Here is a 17,116-nt window from a genome sequence, read left to right on the forward strand (position 1 = left end):
AGCGCGACGCAGGCTTCAGTTCTGGACCGGATACAAATATCGTCTGCAAGTTTGTAAAACTGTTGTATGTAAATCATTATTTGTAACAACTATTCGTTATAAACGTTATTATAAATTGTGTTGCTTATTTGTGTATAAAAATATATTTGTCTTAAAAAATTGTGCGTATTAATCTTGTTGGAAAATATGATAAATTTGACACATATCGACATTTGATTAACTTGTAAACTGAAATTAAAATTTTCGACTATTTGAAATTTTAATACGTAGTATACGTAACAAAAAAATCGGTGACTCATGCAGTTATTTTTAAAAGACCAGAGATCTAGAATTTTTAAAACACGGAGCTTGGAAAAGTAAGTTTTACTGTAGTAAGTAATCTGTTGCAAAAGTAAGTTGGGACAACAGTAAGTCTACGGATTTTTAACACTAAAACCAGAGGTTTGATTCCCTTCAGTAGACACAGCAGATAGCTCCATGTGGCTTTGCTTTCAGCAAAAACAACACACATTGTTTTCTTTGTCTGACATTGCTCGTATTATCGCTAGATTAGTATTATACTTCAGGTACATTTCTAGTGAGCCACGTAAATTTCCTAAAAATTTTAACATAGAAGAATAGCACTTTATACACAAAAACCTAAATTGTGTACTCATAAATTTTAGACCAAAATTATATACACACCTCTTTAATTCACAAACCTCAGTCGCATTGACAAACGTATTTAAGTTAATGTGATGATATTGTTACATTATTCCTTTATAGAATTATATTGACTCTCATCAAATGGTATTTCCGTTGTACACTGTTGTAGTCCTTATTTCTAGATAACACAGCAATGGTAATTGAATATCAGTGTCTAACATTAGAGTCCATGTATTAGTGAAGTTCAGCAGTCGCAGTACATTAGATGTTTTCCAGAGATCACAATTGATACTGTATGTCGCATTTGCACTGCGCAGGCGTTTCAGAATTTGGGGTCACTTTCACAAGGCCACGTACGTGTGTTTGTAAACATAAACATAAAAATGGTTTAAACTTATCAAATATACATTATCTGATTTTCAATTTCGTTATGATTTTTATTTTGACTGTGCTTACTTTTGTTAGTAAAGAAAAGCTAATTCCCTAATAAATTAATAATAAACTATACTTCTTCTATATCTTATTGTGCCTCTTGTATGTTTGCAGACTTACAATGCCAGAAACCGGGTTTTCATACCCGTAGTGCGCAGAATACAACTAGCCTGTTATGGAGTTTTGCGCTTAATTATAACCACATAAATACTTTTTTAGTGAAGCACTTACCATCACACTTCAAAAGAACATGGTTTTATTATTCCTTTTAAAAGTAAACTTAATATCCTTATTTATTGATTTTAAAATCTCAACAAACGTATTCATATGTTAAGTATCCTTGCACATAACAAAACAATAGTTTAGAAATCTTTTCCAAATTTTTTTATATAAGCTATAAAACTCTCATCAAAATAATTAGGTAGTATATTAAATAATTGTAATCAAAAATTATCCACAGTAATTTCTTCAGGATAATGTCTAAATCAGTGGTATATATGTATACACTCACATACACTGAACAAACAAAGAAAGAAATATATTTTTCGTTTTTGCTCCCCCCCCCCTTCCTGTGGATTCCAATGCCCACAATGATATTAATATAAGTTGGAACACCTTTTGAACCTCTTGCTATGCCACAAAGTTGATGGAAATTTTATTCCTTATAAGTAAACAAAAAAAAACTTTAACACCAAATCTCAATATCTTAAGCCAAAACTGTATTAAATACTGGATAAATTAATGCCTTGTGTTTATTCAGAAAAAAAATCTACGTCTTTAAGTACATGGTCATGTTTAATATTTGCATATAGAGTTACTAGATCTAAATAAATAAAACTGTGATTTTTTTTCTAATTTGTTTGGTAGCTTTTCAAGAGATTCAAAATCATCTATAATAAGAATCGTGATATGAGATTAAAAAAAGAGGTTATTATAATCTTACTATAAAGAAGCAATTGAGCGGCTTTGTATATATTTATCTAACCATGTGACCGAACCAGTAAATACAATAGTGTTATCTGTTATGGCGATTAAGGCTTATGAAATGTTGCGCTACCCATTGAAGTGCCACACAAACAAAACTCCTTTTAAAAAGATCCCACACTTAAGGTATTCAAGTCTCAGACATTTAAGAAAATAACTATGATATGTGCAGCAACTATCTACTTATAACAGAACACCATTTTAAATACTAAGTACTCTTCCCATAACAAGAAAACGATTTTCACAAGAACTGTGAGTGAGGATTTAACTATATTTTTATTGATGTAAGTTTTAAATGTAGTACCAAAAAACTGTTATTTTTGTCAATAAATGGTAGCACTTTAATTTATAAAAAATTGCAGATTATGCCAGAATATTTTATGAAAATGTTAAGCTCTATACAATGAATAATGTTGGTGAAATTAGTTGCATTTGATTAATGACAACAATTCGAACACCTTTCCCGAAAAAAAAAAAAATTTTGGAAAGTGTCAATTTTTCTAATTTTTTTACAATGAGGAATGAATGCTACGATGACTAATACTAGCACAAACTGTCCCCCGTTTGGTGGCGTTTCTGTTGGTATGTCCAAATGGTCACTTAAATGTTCAGTAATTTCTCGTTATTATCTCTTATAGTTTGTATTCCTGATAGATTGGGACGTTTTACTATTATGAATATATCTACTTCTTGTTTTCAACCATATTTTACTAATCTTTTGATTTTTGGAAGAACATAAAAATACCCAATTTCTGTATTACTCAAAACAAAATCCTCTCCCCATTTTCTCAGCTTTACCTTACACCGACATTAAGTAAGTTTTCCCAAATGGAATTATAGATATATATCATAAGAACAAGAGATATATATTAATGTAATATTACAGTCACGTGTTTATCTGAAGATTTTACCATACTAAAGCTGTACTTGTTCTATCATATTTTATGAAAAAACACCCAAACGTTTTACCTCATATTTATAAGTCTCTTATATGATTGCGTATAAGCCTAAGAATAACGCAAGTACGTTCAACACACAGTCATTATACTCGCCTTCTCACCAAACTTAATGTTTTAGTTTCCTGTACACAGTCGCATAATTGTATATTCATCATATATAAAAATGTAAACCGTACTATCTGTGTACTGAAAAACAAATTTAGAAAGAAAAAAACTTACATACACTTCTGGCCACAAACTCTTAAGGCCAATGAACATAAAGAAAAATATGCATTTTGCGTTGTTAGACTCAACCACTTATTTGAGTAGAGCTTCGAAAGATGAAAATAAGGAAAGGGAAAAAAATTATTAGCATTTAATAGCGAAAATGTGAACACTATGAAATTAGACTAAATACTAGCTGGTCAAAAGTTCAAGACCATACCAAAAAGAAGTCCTAAACATGGCAAGAAATGCTCAACAAGAGGTCTTAGTAGTGAGTTGCACAGCTGTCATTGCAAATAACTTCAAACATTCGCTTTGGCATGGTCGATACAAACGTTTATAGAAGGCTGGCTGGAATGTTATTCCAAGTGGTGAAGATGGCTTCACGAAGATCATGCATTGTTTGAAATTGACGTCCATTTATATAGACTTCCCTTGCCATCCACCCCCAAACATTTTCAATAATGTTCAGTTCGGGAGAACACGCTGGATGGTCCAAAAGAATCACGTTATTTACCAGGAAAAAGTCCTTTGTCTTGCGGGCATTGTGGATTGCAGCGTTGTCCTGCTGAAACATCCAGTCATTTCCACACAAACGAAGACCTTCAGTCAATAAGGATGCTCTCTATAACATGCCAATGCAGCCAGCTGCTGTTTGACGCACCTGTATAACCTGAAGCTCTATTGTTCCATGGAAGAAGAAAGCACCCACGGATCATGATGGAACCTCTTCCAATGTGTTGTGCAGAAAATGTCTCTGGTGGGATATCCTTATCGTGCCAGTAACGTTGAAGGCCATCTGCACCATCCAGGTTAATTTTTTTCTCATCAGAGAACAAAACATTCTTCCACTTTTCTACGTTCTATGTTTGGCGCTTCTCAGCAAAGTTTAACCAAGATGTTTTGTGGTGTGTAAGGAGGCGTGACCTTTGAAGCCTTTCTCTCGTAGATGCCGTCTTATTGTTTTTGAGCTGCATTCTGCATCCGTAAGGGCCTTAATCTGGTTTTACGATCGGCTGGTGTCTTGCCAGACAACCCGTCGCATCTTCCTGCTCAATGCCGGCGAAATTTTCTTGAGCCGATCACTTGAAATTCTCGTTCCGTATCCCTCAGGGTCTTTAAAGAAATTTGCAACAGCAGTTTTATTACGCCCAATCTCACCAGCAATGGCACGTTGTGAGAGATCTTGTTTTGCAGCTCGACAATTCTGCCACGTTCAAACTCTGTCAACTTTTTAGCCTTTGTCATGTTTTTACCTAATGTAACACAAGAGTTGTCAGTGGGAGATACTGACAACGCTAATGCTTGAACACAAATGACTAAGTTCCGTTACATGTTTACCGATTAACGATTCGTTTCAGTACGGTCTTAAACTTTAGACCAGCTAGTATTTAGGCTAATTTCATAGTGTTCACATTTTCCCTATTAAATACTAAAAATTTTTATATTTTTATTTTCTCTTTTCTTATTTTCATCTTTCAAATCTCTACTTAATTAAGTGTTTGAGTCTAACAACACAAAATGCATATTTTTTTCTTTACGTTCATTGGCCAGCAGTGTGCATAATAACATTTATTTCTTACACCTAAGAACCACAGTTTTTTGTCTTCTGACCAATAATAACCATCACTCCTTACGTGGCTGTGTATCCGTGTCCATACCTTCTCCATCAACAATTACAGCAATATATAGAACTCCATCCACGTCCACAGCGCCAGCTTTTATATCAAAACGTCTTTCTTCACAACCTGCTGTTGTAAGTTGCTTATAAAGTATCGCTTCCCAATCAAAAAAAAAAAAAAATAAGAATAAAAGCTAATATTGTGGAACCAACTTCATCAAATCAGCATAGAAGTTACACTGTTTGACTTATGGACAAAGTAATATGGACGAGAGCTATAAATATTAAAATATAATTTCTAAGGTTTGACCTATATATATAATTTATTAAATTCCAGTCAAACACATGCACACTCTTACATGCGAACTTTTTCTACACATTTCTGAGAAGTGTTGAAGATGAAGCAGGGTGCATTCACGATAGAGAACACTTCTTTCAAATGTGAATGCTCGAAACTTGTGACAGTGAAACCCCAAGTGGCAGAAACATTGATATCGTGATGTCCTTCTTCTGATGCATTTTACGTTTGAACTCCCACATTTTCATCACATACACATTTGAATACTAAAATACATGTCAGTCCTCGACAAAGCTCTCTGTGAAAAACATTGTGTTTGGGGGCAATTGAATTAATGATATTATCACCTACTCACTTCGGTGATGAAATGTGCAATTTCAAGAATTCGTCTTCCCTCAAGTGTCTCTGTCCCAGCATGGCCAGGTGATTAAGGCACTAGACTTGAAATCCGAGGGTCAAGGGTTCGAATCCCCGTCACACCAAACATGCTCGCCATTTCAGCCGTGGAGTCGTTATAGTGTGACGGTCAGTCTCATTATTCGTTGATAAAATAGTAGCACCATAGTTGGCGGTGGCTGGTGATAACTAGCTGCCTTCCCTCTAGTCTTACACTGCTAAATTAGGGACGGCTAGCGCAGATAGTCCTCGAGTAAATTTGAGCGAAATTCAAAACAAACCAAACCAATCGAGTGTCTTTAGGCGAGAATCGTTGTTGTTAGCACATAATTGTCCTTCCATCACATTCGATATTATTAAAACTGAAAAGTAATAAGAAATATATAGAGAAAGTGAGGTGATCTTGCATCTTAGTGACAGACATAACATTTAATTTACACATTGTCTCACATAAACGTACCTTTCGAAAATTAGGTCTGATGTTTGTGGGTTTTTAGGTTTATCTGTAAATGAAAGTCCGTCTGCTTCATCTGACAAATTGCTTTCTTCCGTAACACTGTTATAAAGCTTTTGTGGTTCATCTACCTTTGTTTTTTTGTTGTTGTTTTTTAATTACACCCACGATTACTTCGTTTTCGTTTCGACCAGAAAATTCCCCTTTTGTTTCAGTCATGTCTCCAAAACGTGTGTAAAATACAAACCATCACAATAAAATGTATTTTTACCTGCGGACAATGCACACAGTTTGATGAAAGTAGCCACTGTGTTGCCTGGGTTAGTATTTTATTTGTCAATATCAAGCATTGTCTACCTCCCCTGACCAACATTGAATGTTGCATGAATAGTCTTCAGAAGCAGTACGGCGAAAATAAATGAGATAGAATATCAATGAACTGTGTCTAAAAATAAAGCTCTAAGTAGCAATTCTTATAATTTATTGATGCAAAATCTCAATATTTTAGCAAAATATTTGAAATGCAAGAGTAGTTAGCCTAACTTTCACCTAAATAGCCGTCTTTAGAACAGAAGCAATCACGGTGTAGGTAAATAGCCACAAGATAAAGGAATAGCCGATAGTCATAAAGCAGGAAAAGTGTAGTACAATAGCATAAGTGAAGTTAAAAAGTTAGTAACAACAAAGAGATAGAAGATTTTGAAAAGTGGACCTGTCTTCTGCAGGAACAAACTGAGAATAAATTATTTATCCCTTTAATGATAGTAGGTAGAAGTGCAGAATTCTTCGTAAGTGAAAATATCATACCCGATTAATGCAACTGACGACAAACTAAAAATTTCGAGCTCGTTGCCAGCTATTAGATTTTGCATGAACTAAGACTCATTGCATTTCTTAATGGCATTTTTCAATTCATCTCCCTTACAAAAAATTGTATTACTAAAAAAAAATATCATTTTAAAAGTAAATCATAAACATAAATGAACTAGTTTATCTTCTAGATGTGAGTCTACTTACAACTGATTTTATTTTGTCACAGAATTGCATGTTTATACTTTAAAAAAAAAACATTAAAAAGTATTATATTTTTAAACCAAAACTGAAAAAGGTTAACCACTCCTATATGATAGTAAATAGCTACTTACAAAAGATTAGACACATTAACCACATAGTTTTCATGCTGTAACTGAATTTCATGTTGAAAAAATAACGTTTCAAAAATTCATTTAATTAAAAACTGTTCAATAACTGAATAAATTTCAACCTGTAATTGAATCTTTAATGCCATGACTTTTACAAGAGGTTGTCATTTTTAGAAAATTTTATTTACCAATCTCGAAAAATACACATGTAACATCCCTTAAATACCTGTATAAAGATAAAGGAAACCTTAAGATTTTTTTTTTCAGGCAATTAACAATCCTTTGTAGAATATCAACAATGATTTAGAAGATCTACACCATTATTTAAAAACTGGTTAGCAAGAGTGAAAACTGATTAATGACATTAACAAATAATTTTAATAGGAAAGAATTGGGAAATTTAGTGACAATGAGATCAAAATTAGGAACAAAACCTTGTCGAAACGTTGTACATTTGCTAATAAAGTTTATTTCGTTACCCACTCAAACTATCTCCAAACTCTATTTTCTAAAAGTGGGTTTCTTGTTATCAAATTTAATATCAAGGATCCATTAGTTTCCTTTATTGCAAATTATCTGAAAATAAAATTAAAGTGAGTAGATCAAATGAGAAAAACAATCATTTAAATAATAACTTATTATATTTGGTTTTAATTGATTTCGCAACTACACAAAGGGCTTTCTGTACTCTGCCCACAACAGGTTTCGAAACGCAGTTTCTGGTGTTGTAAGGCCACAGATTTATCGGGTGCTACGGGTGGGCAAATTCTAATGAAGAAGTTTGCTATCAACGAATATCATTCAATGTCAATGTAATTTATTGCGGTTTTATAGTTAGTGACTTTCTCTTAAATAGATAACTTTTCTATACTTTTTAGGTAGCTAAAGATTTACTTTAAAGTCATAAAAAGAATAGAACCTTAAGGTTTTCAACACAGATGTGTTTTGCTTTCTTTAAACCTCATACACACGGTGGGGGTCACAAATGGGCCCACTTGTGTTTAAGTTGTTATAGAAATATCAAAGGTGTGACTTTCGGGCCTAAAAATGTACCTAATTTAATCTATACTAATAACATACTATACTAATACGTTTAACATGTATTTTATGCAAATGGGGTATTACATCCCTTGTCTAATGTCGAAATTCACGTTTACCACATTGGGGGTCATTTTTGACCCCCGTTTAAAAAACTCAATTACATTCCTGGTAAACAATCAAATCATATATTGATATGAAATTTTGTGTTCTAGAACATTCTAGAACACTCTATAAATGTTCTCGAGCATTCTAGAATATTCTTATCTACGTTGCATCTTATCTACGAGCCCTCAATCGATGATGAATCAGGAAAACCTGAAATAATATCATACTATAACTCCACCAAAGGAGGAGTCGATACACTAGACCAAATAGTTAGATTCTTTTCCACAAAAAGAAAGACCAGAAGGTGGCCAATGGCACTATTTTATAACATTCTTGATGCTGCCGCATACAATGCTTACCTTCTCTATCGCCAGCGCCATCCAGAATTCGCATCAAAGTACAAAAAAAGAGCAAGACGTGAATTTCTGAAGTTGCTTACTGATGAATTACTGCCTGAAGAAGATACAAATGAAGTGATCCCTCCAAAAAGACAAAAAGTTGCTGAAGAGAACGTTAGGAAATGGTGTCAAATATGCGCACGTAATTCAATGAAAAAAACTTCTTCAAAGTGTATGAAATGTAGTAAAATGGCTTGCAATGACCATAAAGTTACCCAGAGAGTATGCATAAATTGTATAGAATAAATATTTTGTCCAAATTTATACTTTGCTTATATGAAAATAATTTTTTTAAAATATTTTTGGTGGGGGTCAAAAATGACCCCCAGTGTGGGAAACGTAATTTTTTGAGTGTGTGTACTAGGGTTAATTTACGTAATAGGGAAATATATATATATGCGTATTTGTATTATAAATTATAAAGTACTAGGGTTAATTTGTAAAGGTTCGTATAACTACTAGAGGACGCTATACTTAGTTTGTCGTAATGGCTGTTTCGGTACCGAATAAAAACTTAAAGCGTAAATACGATCTTATTGAAGATAAAACCCTCCATTATCCATCAAAGCAAAATAAAACTACTGGTAATATAATTTAAATTAGTTTTGAATAAGATCAATTTGTTAGCCTGATCATAAAGTAATAATAATAAGTCAGTTACCATTTCAGTTTCCCTTCACTTTGCGGAATGAAATTTTGGCCTGTTGAAGTTTTGTAAACTAATTACTATACACCATAGTCTATACTGTTTGTATTATCACTCTTTAGATTATAGAGTAGTCCATACATTTTAACTATAATATAATCTAATGAGACATATATTAGGTTTAGACTTAGTAAGTAAATAAGACTTGAACTAGAACAGTAAAATTGCAAGGAACTGATGAAATATGGTAGTATTGCTAGTAATATTAATTATAACTAATGTGTAAAGTGTCGTAATTGCCATATCATTTTTGTTATCAGTATGTGATAGTTTTATACGTTATTGCCAGAGAGTAGTACTGTATAGTAACATAACATTTTGAAAAAACATGGAACTACTGGTCCATTTTGGATGCTCCATCCTTTAAATTAAAATAATTTTTAAAAAATCTTAAGGCTAGCCCTTATCATTTATATACTTATCAAGCTTTTACTTAAAATTAAACATGTTTAAATTTATTCCTTTACAACATCTGAAGGCAACACATTCCAGAGGCTAATCACCCTGTTAGAAAAATGAAAGTGTCTCAGCTGAAGATGACTTCAATCCTGCCAACATTTATATGTGTGTCTTCTAGTCCTACTATTTGTGTTGTAAAATATGAACAAAGATGAAGTATCAGCATTATCAATTCCCTTTACAATTTTAACTACCTCAATCAGATCCTTCCTAACACTGTTTTTTTTTTCAGAGAAAATGCGAGAGATTTTAGCCTCTCCTTATATGACAACCCCTTCATCCCAGGCACCATTCTAGTAATTTTTCTCTGAACCATTTCAGTGTTTTTCCTAAGGAAGGAAGACTTAGACTGAATGCAATATTCTAAATGTGGCTTAACCAGTGACCTGCAGAATGAAATTATAACCTCTTTAGGCTTGTATTCAGTATTTCTGTAGATACAAACTAAACTTTTATTTGCCATACCACATGCATAGTGGTTTTAGAGATGGATCTACTGTTACACCAGTATACCTTTACTTCATAACAGTTAAGGTTATTCCCATCCAAATTATACCTTATAATTCAAATTATGATATTCTCATGCATTATCTTGCATTTATCATGTTTAAAACCAATCTGCTATTTATATATGTAGAAACAGCGTGTTTGGGTTCAGAAATTTTTACATGTATATTTCTTTACAAGTGAGTTTTCTCGTCATCACTGATTATTATTCCAACCTGCCATTTATTTGCCCAACTTATTAAATGATCTAAATTCTTTTGAAAATCAGCAGCATCTTCACAAGTAGCAACACCTAAGACCTTAATATTGTATGTAAATTTCAGTGATTTATTTATTATTCTTTCATTTATATTATTTGTGTAAATCAAAAAGAGAAGAGGTCATAAAACTGATCCCTGAGGTACCCCACTTGTGATAGTAATTCAGTTTGACTGAACTCTGTTTATAACAATGATCTGCTTTTTTCCATGAAGCCACTCTTCTATTCAGTTTGTTAATTTATCCCCCACCCCTATAGAAATATATATTTTTTTTTTTACAAGTCTCTTATGTAGCACCTTATCAAATCCTTTCTGAAAATCAAGGTATACCAAATCTATAACCTTACCCTTACCATAAGCAGTAACCTTTTCAAAAAATGTTAAAATATTTGTAAGGCAAACTTTTCCCTTATTGAAACCATGTTGAATATCCAGTAAAATTCTAAACTTTGTTGAATGACTTTATAAAGCATCTTTTAACAGGCCTTCTAAAAATTTTTTTCCACAACTGATATAAGACTGATGGATTTATATTTACTGGGACAATTGTTATTACCTCTCTCTGGTACTTGCCCACTACTCAAGGAGTGACAAAAAGTAGCAGTAAGTGGCTCACATATGCAATTTTAAACCTCATTCAAAACCCTGTGGAAAATATTACCTGACCTTAAGAGCCTTGTCATTTTCTAAACTTTCCAATTTTTTCTTAACCAACTCACAATTAATGCAGTCACTTTGTTTGATCTCTTCTCTTCCATTTACCAACTATTTCAGATTTGGAATAATGCTTAAAATTTCATTAACAAAAAGTGCAGAAAAAGCAAAATTTAATAACCCAGCCATGTCGTAATCATCAGATACTAATCTTCCTTTATCATCCCTGAAAGGTCCTGTCTCCTTATTTTAACATTTTGTTTACCCTTAGTGTGTTTTAAAAAAATTTCTATTGTTAATTTTTACATTTTTAGCCAACCTTTTCTCATACACCCTTTCTGATGTCCTAATTTTCTGTTTAACCAACTATCTTACTATTATGTAATCATCCAAGTCTCCTGACATACCAGTCAATTTAACTATTTTAAATTTATGATACAATCCTTTAGTTTACTCTCTTAAGCTCTTTATGAACCAACCTAGTTTTACTTACAGCAACACTTTTCTTTTTATAAGGAATATGTTTACCTTTAATATTTAAAAACTTACCTTTGAAAATTTTACACATCTGATTAGTTTCATGAAATAACTGCCTAATTCGTAGTAGACAGTTTTTATCACATCCTTTCAATTTGCTTTTTAAACATTTATAACCAAAATATCATTATTCCTTGTCTTTTATTGTAGCAAAACATCAAACCTAATGGAGCAATGGTCACTTGCATTCAGATATTCCCCAATTTCCACCTGGTAGATCATTTCTGTATTTGAAGTTAATAACTTTAAAATAGCATTATTTCTAGTAGGTTTCTAAACTAATTGATGAAGAAAGCTATCCTGAAGAGCTTCCAAAACCTTTTTTCTTGTGGTTTAACTCTGGAACTTTCCAATTTATATGCCTAAAATTAAAATCACATTATTATGACTTCATTAACAGATGAAATCTTTATCTCATTATAAAGTTTCTCACCAATTTCCTTACCATCATTTGGTGGTTTATAACAAATTCCCACTAAAAGCCTTTTCTTTTTATATCCACTAAAAGAAACCCAAATGGATTTAATTTCCTTGGTATTTTCTGTGATATTCTCAATTTCAACAGGAAGTTTTATATAAAACTCTTCCTCTCTCATTAATACTCTATCTATTTTGAATAGCCTATAACCCTGTATATCAAAGAAACTTTTGTATCAAAACCATCTGTGTTTAACCATGTTTCAATTATTTTTATATAACAAAATCTTCTATTTCTATCAGTGCTCTAAATTCATCTATTTTATTTCTTATTCTACTAGTATTACAATAGTAACAATGCACCACAAAAACTACATCTCAGCTAGCCTCCTTCATTACATATCCTTCTTTGTCAGTTATATTCTCCACCTGTCATCCTTAGTTAGCATAGTTATTTTCTCCTTATAAACCCCACAGGATATGCTATCCACATGCCTTGTCAAGGAATCACTTGCAACTACAATGTTATCAACCACATCCTTGTTTGATACTTTTTGTTTTCCTTCCCTCCATTAGTTCTCCATTTGCAGAAGCCAAGGGCTAAAATTTGTTGCTCATTAGAATAAGGTAATTGTAACTAATTTCACAACTTTAAGCTGTAATAGTAATCTCTTTAACTTCTTGTGAGTATTGTTAGCTGAAGTATCCGTTGCATGTAAAAGCTAAAGGTGCTCCTGAAATCCTACTATCATTTCCACAGTTTACATGTCTGTATCTATTGTCTGTAATTAGGATAGCCTTCAACTTTTCTTCCAGTCTACAAACTGTATAAAAATTCCACATTGTCATAACTTGTCTTTTTAAACATACATGCCAGTTCCAAATATCCCAGTGCACCCATAACACCTAACAAACTGTTAATGTTTAACTCCTACATTAGTCTTAACCATTATGTTTATACTTATAGCCTGAAAATAAATATTCAAATCCAAATACTAGCAGTCTGTTATTAACACTATTAATATTAAACCTAACATTTAAGAACCAATTATTTTTTATCACTACTTTCACTTTACTAAAGTAATAAAGTTTATCTTTAATTATATAGAACTTAGGAAAAAAAGTAAATTCTTAAAGCATCAAGAGGCAATAAACTAATTTTTAGATTGCATTTATTTAATAAAACAATGTATTTATCCTGTTTTATGATTTACCATTAAGTTGAAATATACCTAAGCCTAAAGTACCATTACACATATGAAGCCTATTTTAAGGTTATAGTAAAGGTTGCACCACTAAACTTTAAGTTAACTTTGATCATCCTACTTTTAGTTACCAAAATTACTATAGCCAGTTATTGTGTTATTTAAGCCAAAGTACTACAAATTATAATATTACTATTAAATAACTTTCGACTAAACTTTTCAGGCATTCCCTCTTCAGTTGCTCAGTCATTGAAGTAAGGTTATTAGTAATAAGTTTGCACACTTTACAATGACAATGATTAAAGTATGAAATGTAGGTTGAATTACCTGATGTCATACATGCATAATTCCTGTCATGTGACTGAAAATATACAAATATGACTAAAAGAAATACTTGTTGGCCAGAAAAAAGTTAAGGTGGACCGTCCTAGGATTGACTAAGATATCTCATGAGTAAGAGGTGATTACAAGATGTTTCAGAAAGTCAGTACAGTAGTGGCTTATATTTTTTTTGCTTTATATTTTATAGCCAAAAAAAAGAGGCAACTTTAAAATTTGGAAAAGAGAGGCTAGGCTTCAGTTAAAATAGTTTAATTTTTCAACTAGGATTATTGGTGTGTGTAATGTGTTAGCAGCAGAGGAGGTTGGTGTTTTACAGAAGTTTAAAGTGAGAATTGGTAATTGTTGTTTAACCTAATTTCATTTGTAATTTTAGCATCATAGCTATGTTCCTGCTTTCCAAGTCTTGCTACATATAGTCATTAATATAATTGTTCTTAATAAGCAGTTATATCTTACATTGGCTTTTAACTGTTATACAAGTGTATAAGAGCTGTTCTTATTGTAAATAAACATAGATATCAATAACTATAAATCGACTTTTTATTTGTCTAATATTAAGGACTCATGAAAGATTGATGTGATAAAGTTTACAACTATTTATTTGTTAGTCACACATTTTTTGTATTTTTTCTTATAGAAAGAAGTCGTCAATCTAATAGGGATAAAGGAAGAAATTGCCCATATTTAGACACAATAAATAGGTAGAACAATGTTATATTTTTGATTAGAAATATTAATTTCAATTATTTATTTCTAAGAAAAATTGCAAATGAAATGTGTACATTGAGTTTAATAGCAAATAGTCTTTTAATGCTTGAGATTTTGTCAGTTACACTTTCCCTATTAAGTTATTTGTGCTAATCTTTTGAAATTCTGCAGTACTTGTGATACTGAATCACAAATAAAAATAGTATTTTTGGGTTTAAGAGGTAACAAGTAAAAATGGAGTGTGTGTGTGTGTGAATATATATATATATATATATATCTGAAAGGGCATCATAATTAACCAATAAAGTTATAATGAATTTTCATATTTGTGTACCTGCTAGTGATTTCATTTGGCCCTTTTATTGCGAATTAAAAGTTGACTGGGAAGAGAATAGTTGTCTTTGACAAGCTATTATTGAAGTTTACCTTAATATTATAATTTAAGTATAATATTAAGTTAATATGTAGTGTGTGTGTATGTAAAACTTGTATAATGCATTACAGTACTTCACTAACTGTGCAAACTGAAATAATCCAACAGCAAAAATATTATATAAATAATAGTACTTTACATCTAGTCATTGACAGCATAGAAATATATACCACAGATGCAACATGTTTTAATCAAATAAATTAAGGGAGATTTAATGCTTATACCATTAAATAATATATTGTTTTGTCAAGTTTTAGCATTTTTCATAGTTAATTTACATTAATATATTTAATTTTTTTTGTATGTTTGACTCTCCTTGGAATTAGAATATCTTACTAGTTCTTGTATGATCTTAGGTGAATAAAAATTCATCATAAATTATATATCAATTATTTTTAATTACATTTATCTTGTTTTGAGCCCTACTTATCAGACAGTTAAATTATGCAGTGTAGTTGCATTTACATTTTTGTCATTTTTTATTATTTATTTACATACTAAAATATTCTGTTCACTGAATGCATAAAGTTTTTCTTTTGTTCTGATGTGTTTTAATTTCAGAAATGTGTTAGATTTTGACTTTGAGAAGCTGTGCTCAATTTCCTTATCAAGAATAAATGTGTATGCTTGTCTGGTCTGTGGCAAGTATTTTCAAGGTAAGAAAACTTTCATATGTTTGAATAGAAGTTAATATTATTAAATATTTCATGTAATAATTCAAGCTGTAATAGAACTGTGAGTTATAGTAAGTGATATTTATAAGTTATTTGCAAAGTATAAGAGTGATTTTTTATCTCTGTTAACTAACTAGCATTTCAATTTTTTTTCATTGCTTAGGATTTTGATGAAACTCGCATTCCATTGTTGTAATGACTTCAACACACTTCTCACAATGTATGGCTGAAATACACAATTTCAACTAAAACAATAAAGATCAAGTTAACATTTCATAAATTTTAATATTTGGTTTACAGAATCAATTGCATTGAATCTCCATTAAGTGACAGATTGTTTTCAGTATGCAATTCAAACTTGACCAGTAGAAATTTGAGAGACTGAAATTAATTTGACTGGCCATAATGTGTTTTACAGTTAACAGGTACAATGGTACTACTGTGAGAACTACTAAATTTACAAAGATAATTACTGTATTTTTACTTTGAAAAGGCTAGCAACATTACTTCAAATTGATCAAATACTTTTCAAGCTCCCCTCGGTGTGGATTCCTCTACGTGGTGAGGGGACCTCCAAGGGAAGGTTCTGTTCTAGCTGGTTACCTTCTCTGGGATCTAAACATCCACTCACATGTTTCGGGTGCGTGGCGACCCGTGAAAGGGAGGAGAGGATGCTGGTGGTTGAGGGGTCCAACCCTAACACACCACTTTGGCCTCAAATTCATGTAGACGGGTGGCCTTTGGGTGGCCCCCCTTGGGTCAGTCAGCTGGTCCACTTGGGCTAGAGTCAACCAAGTACCAGTGTTGGAAGTTCTCAACGGGTGTTGTGCCTGATGCTGGTGTTTGGGTATAGTGCTCACGAAACCCTGGCGTTGCTACATTGTCCTTGCGTGACTTTGTAGTGTGTCCCCTTGTAGGGCTCCATGGCGGGTGGGGTCAGTGGGTACCGAAATTTTTTCTTTTTCCTATGGATCCTCTAAAAAATTTAAATAAAATTGTAAAAAAACAGTCAATGGGTAAGCGACCACGTCTTGAATACTCAGAACAGCAATCTTCAACATCAGTAACACACGTACCTCATTTTCTTATATTACATTCTCTTTTGGAAAAACCTTTAGGGCAAATGTCCCCTTTTTTTATTCAAAAGGGACTGGCTGGCTCTCCAAAGTCAGTAAAGAAACTTCGATCTCGTGACATATTGGTTGAAACATCCACATCCCAACACAATGAACTCCTCTTGAATTCAAAGGCAATTGGGGATATACCTATTGAGGTTACACCCCATGCTACCTTGAATTCTTCACGAGGAGTTATTGTTGAAAGGGATTTGAAGAACATTCCCGAGTCAGAGATTCTCGCTGGTCTCTCCACTCAAGGAGTTTCTGCAGTGAGGCGCATCTCCACTCGCAAAGATGGAGTTACACTGCCAACAAATACCCTCGTTTTAACATTTACTTCACCACGTGCACCTGCCACCATCAAGGCAGGTTATCTCATTTGCAGGATTCGGCCATACATGCCAAACCCTCTTCGAT

The 17,116-nt window shown here is 32.4% G+C and overlaps 1 protein-coding gene across 1 annotated transcript in view; it reads left to right on the forward strand.

The window, feature by feature from the left end:
* The first annotated feature begins 9,105 nt into the window (after positions 1-9,105).
* Positions 9,106-17,116, forward strand: part of Usp39 (ubiquitin specific protease 39) — a 42,284-nt gene continuing 34,273 nt past the window's right edge. The window contains exons 1-3 of the mRNA XM_076505464.1: positions 9,106-9,263; positions 14,404-14,467; positions 15,469-15,563. Of these exons, the coding sequence (XP_076361579.1) occupies positions 9,167-9,263; positions 14,404-14,467; positions 15,469-15,563 (256 nt within the window). The 5' untranslated portion in view covers positions 9,106-9,166. The remainder of the gene's footprint in view (positions 9,264-14,403; positions 14,468-15,468; positions 15,564-17,116) is intronic.

The sequence above is a fragment of the Tachypleus tridentatus genome, chromosome 6 (genome assembly GCF_004210375.1).
Source record: "Tachypleus tridentatus isolate NWPU-2018 chromosome 6, ASM421037v1, whole genome shotgun sequence".
Lineage (NCBI taxonomy): Eukaryota > Metazoa > Arthropoda > Merostomata > Xiphosura > Limulidae > Tachypleus > Tachypleus tridentatus.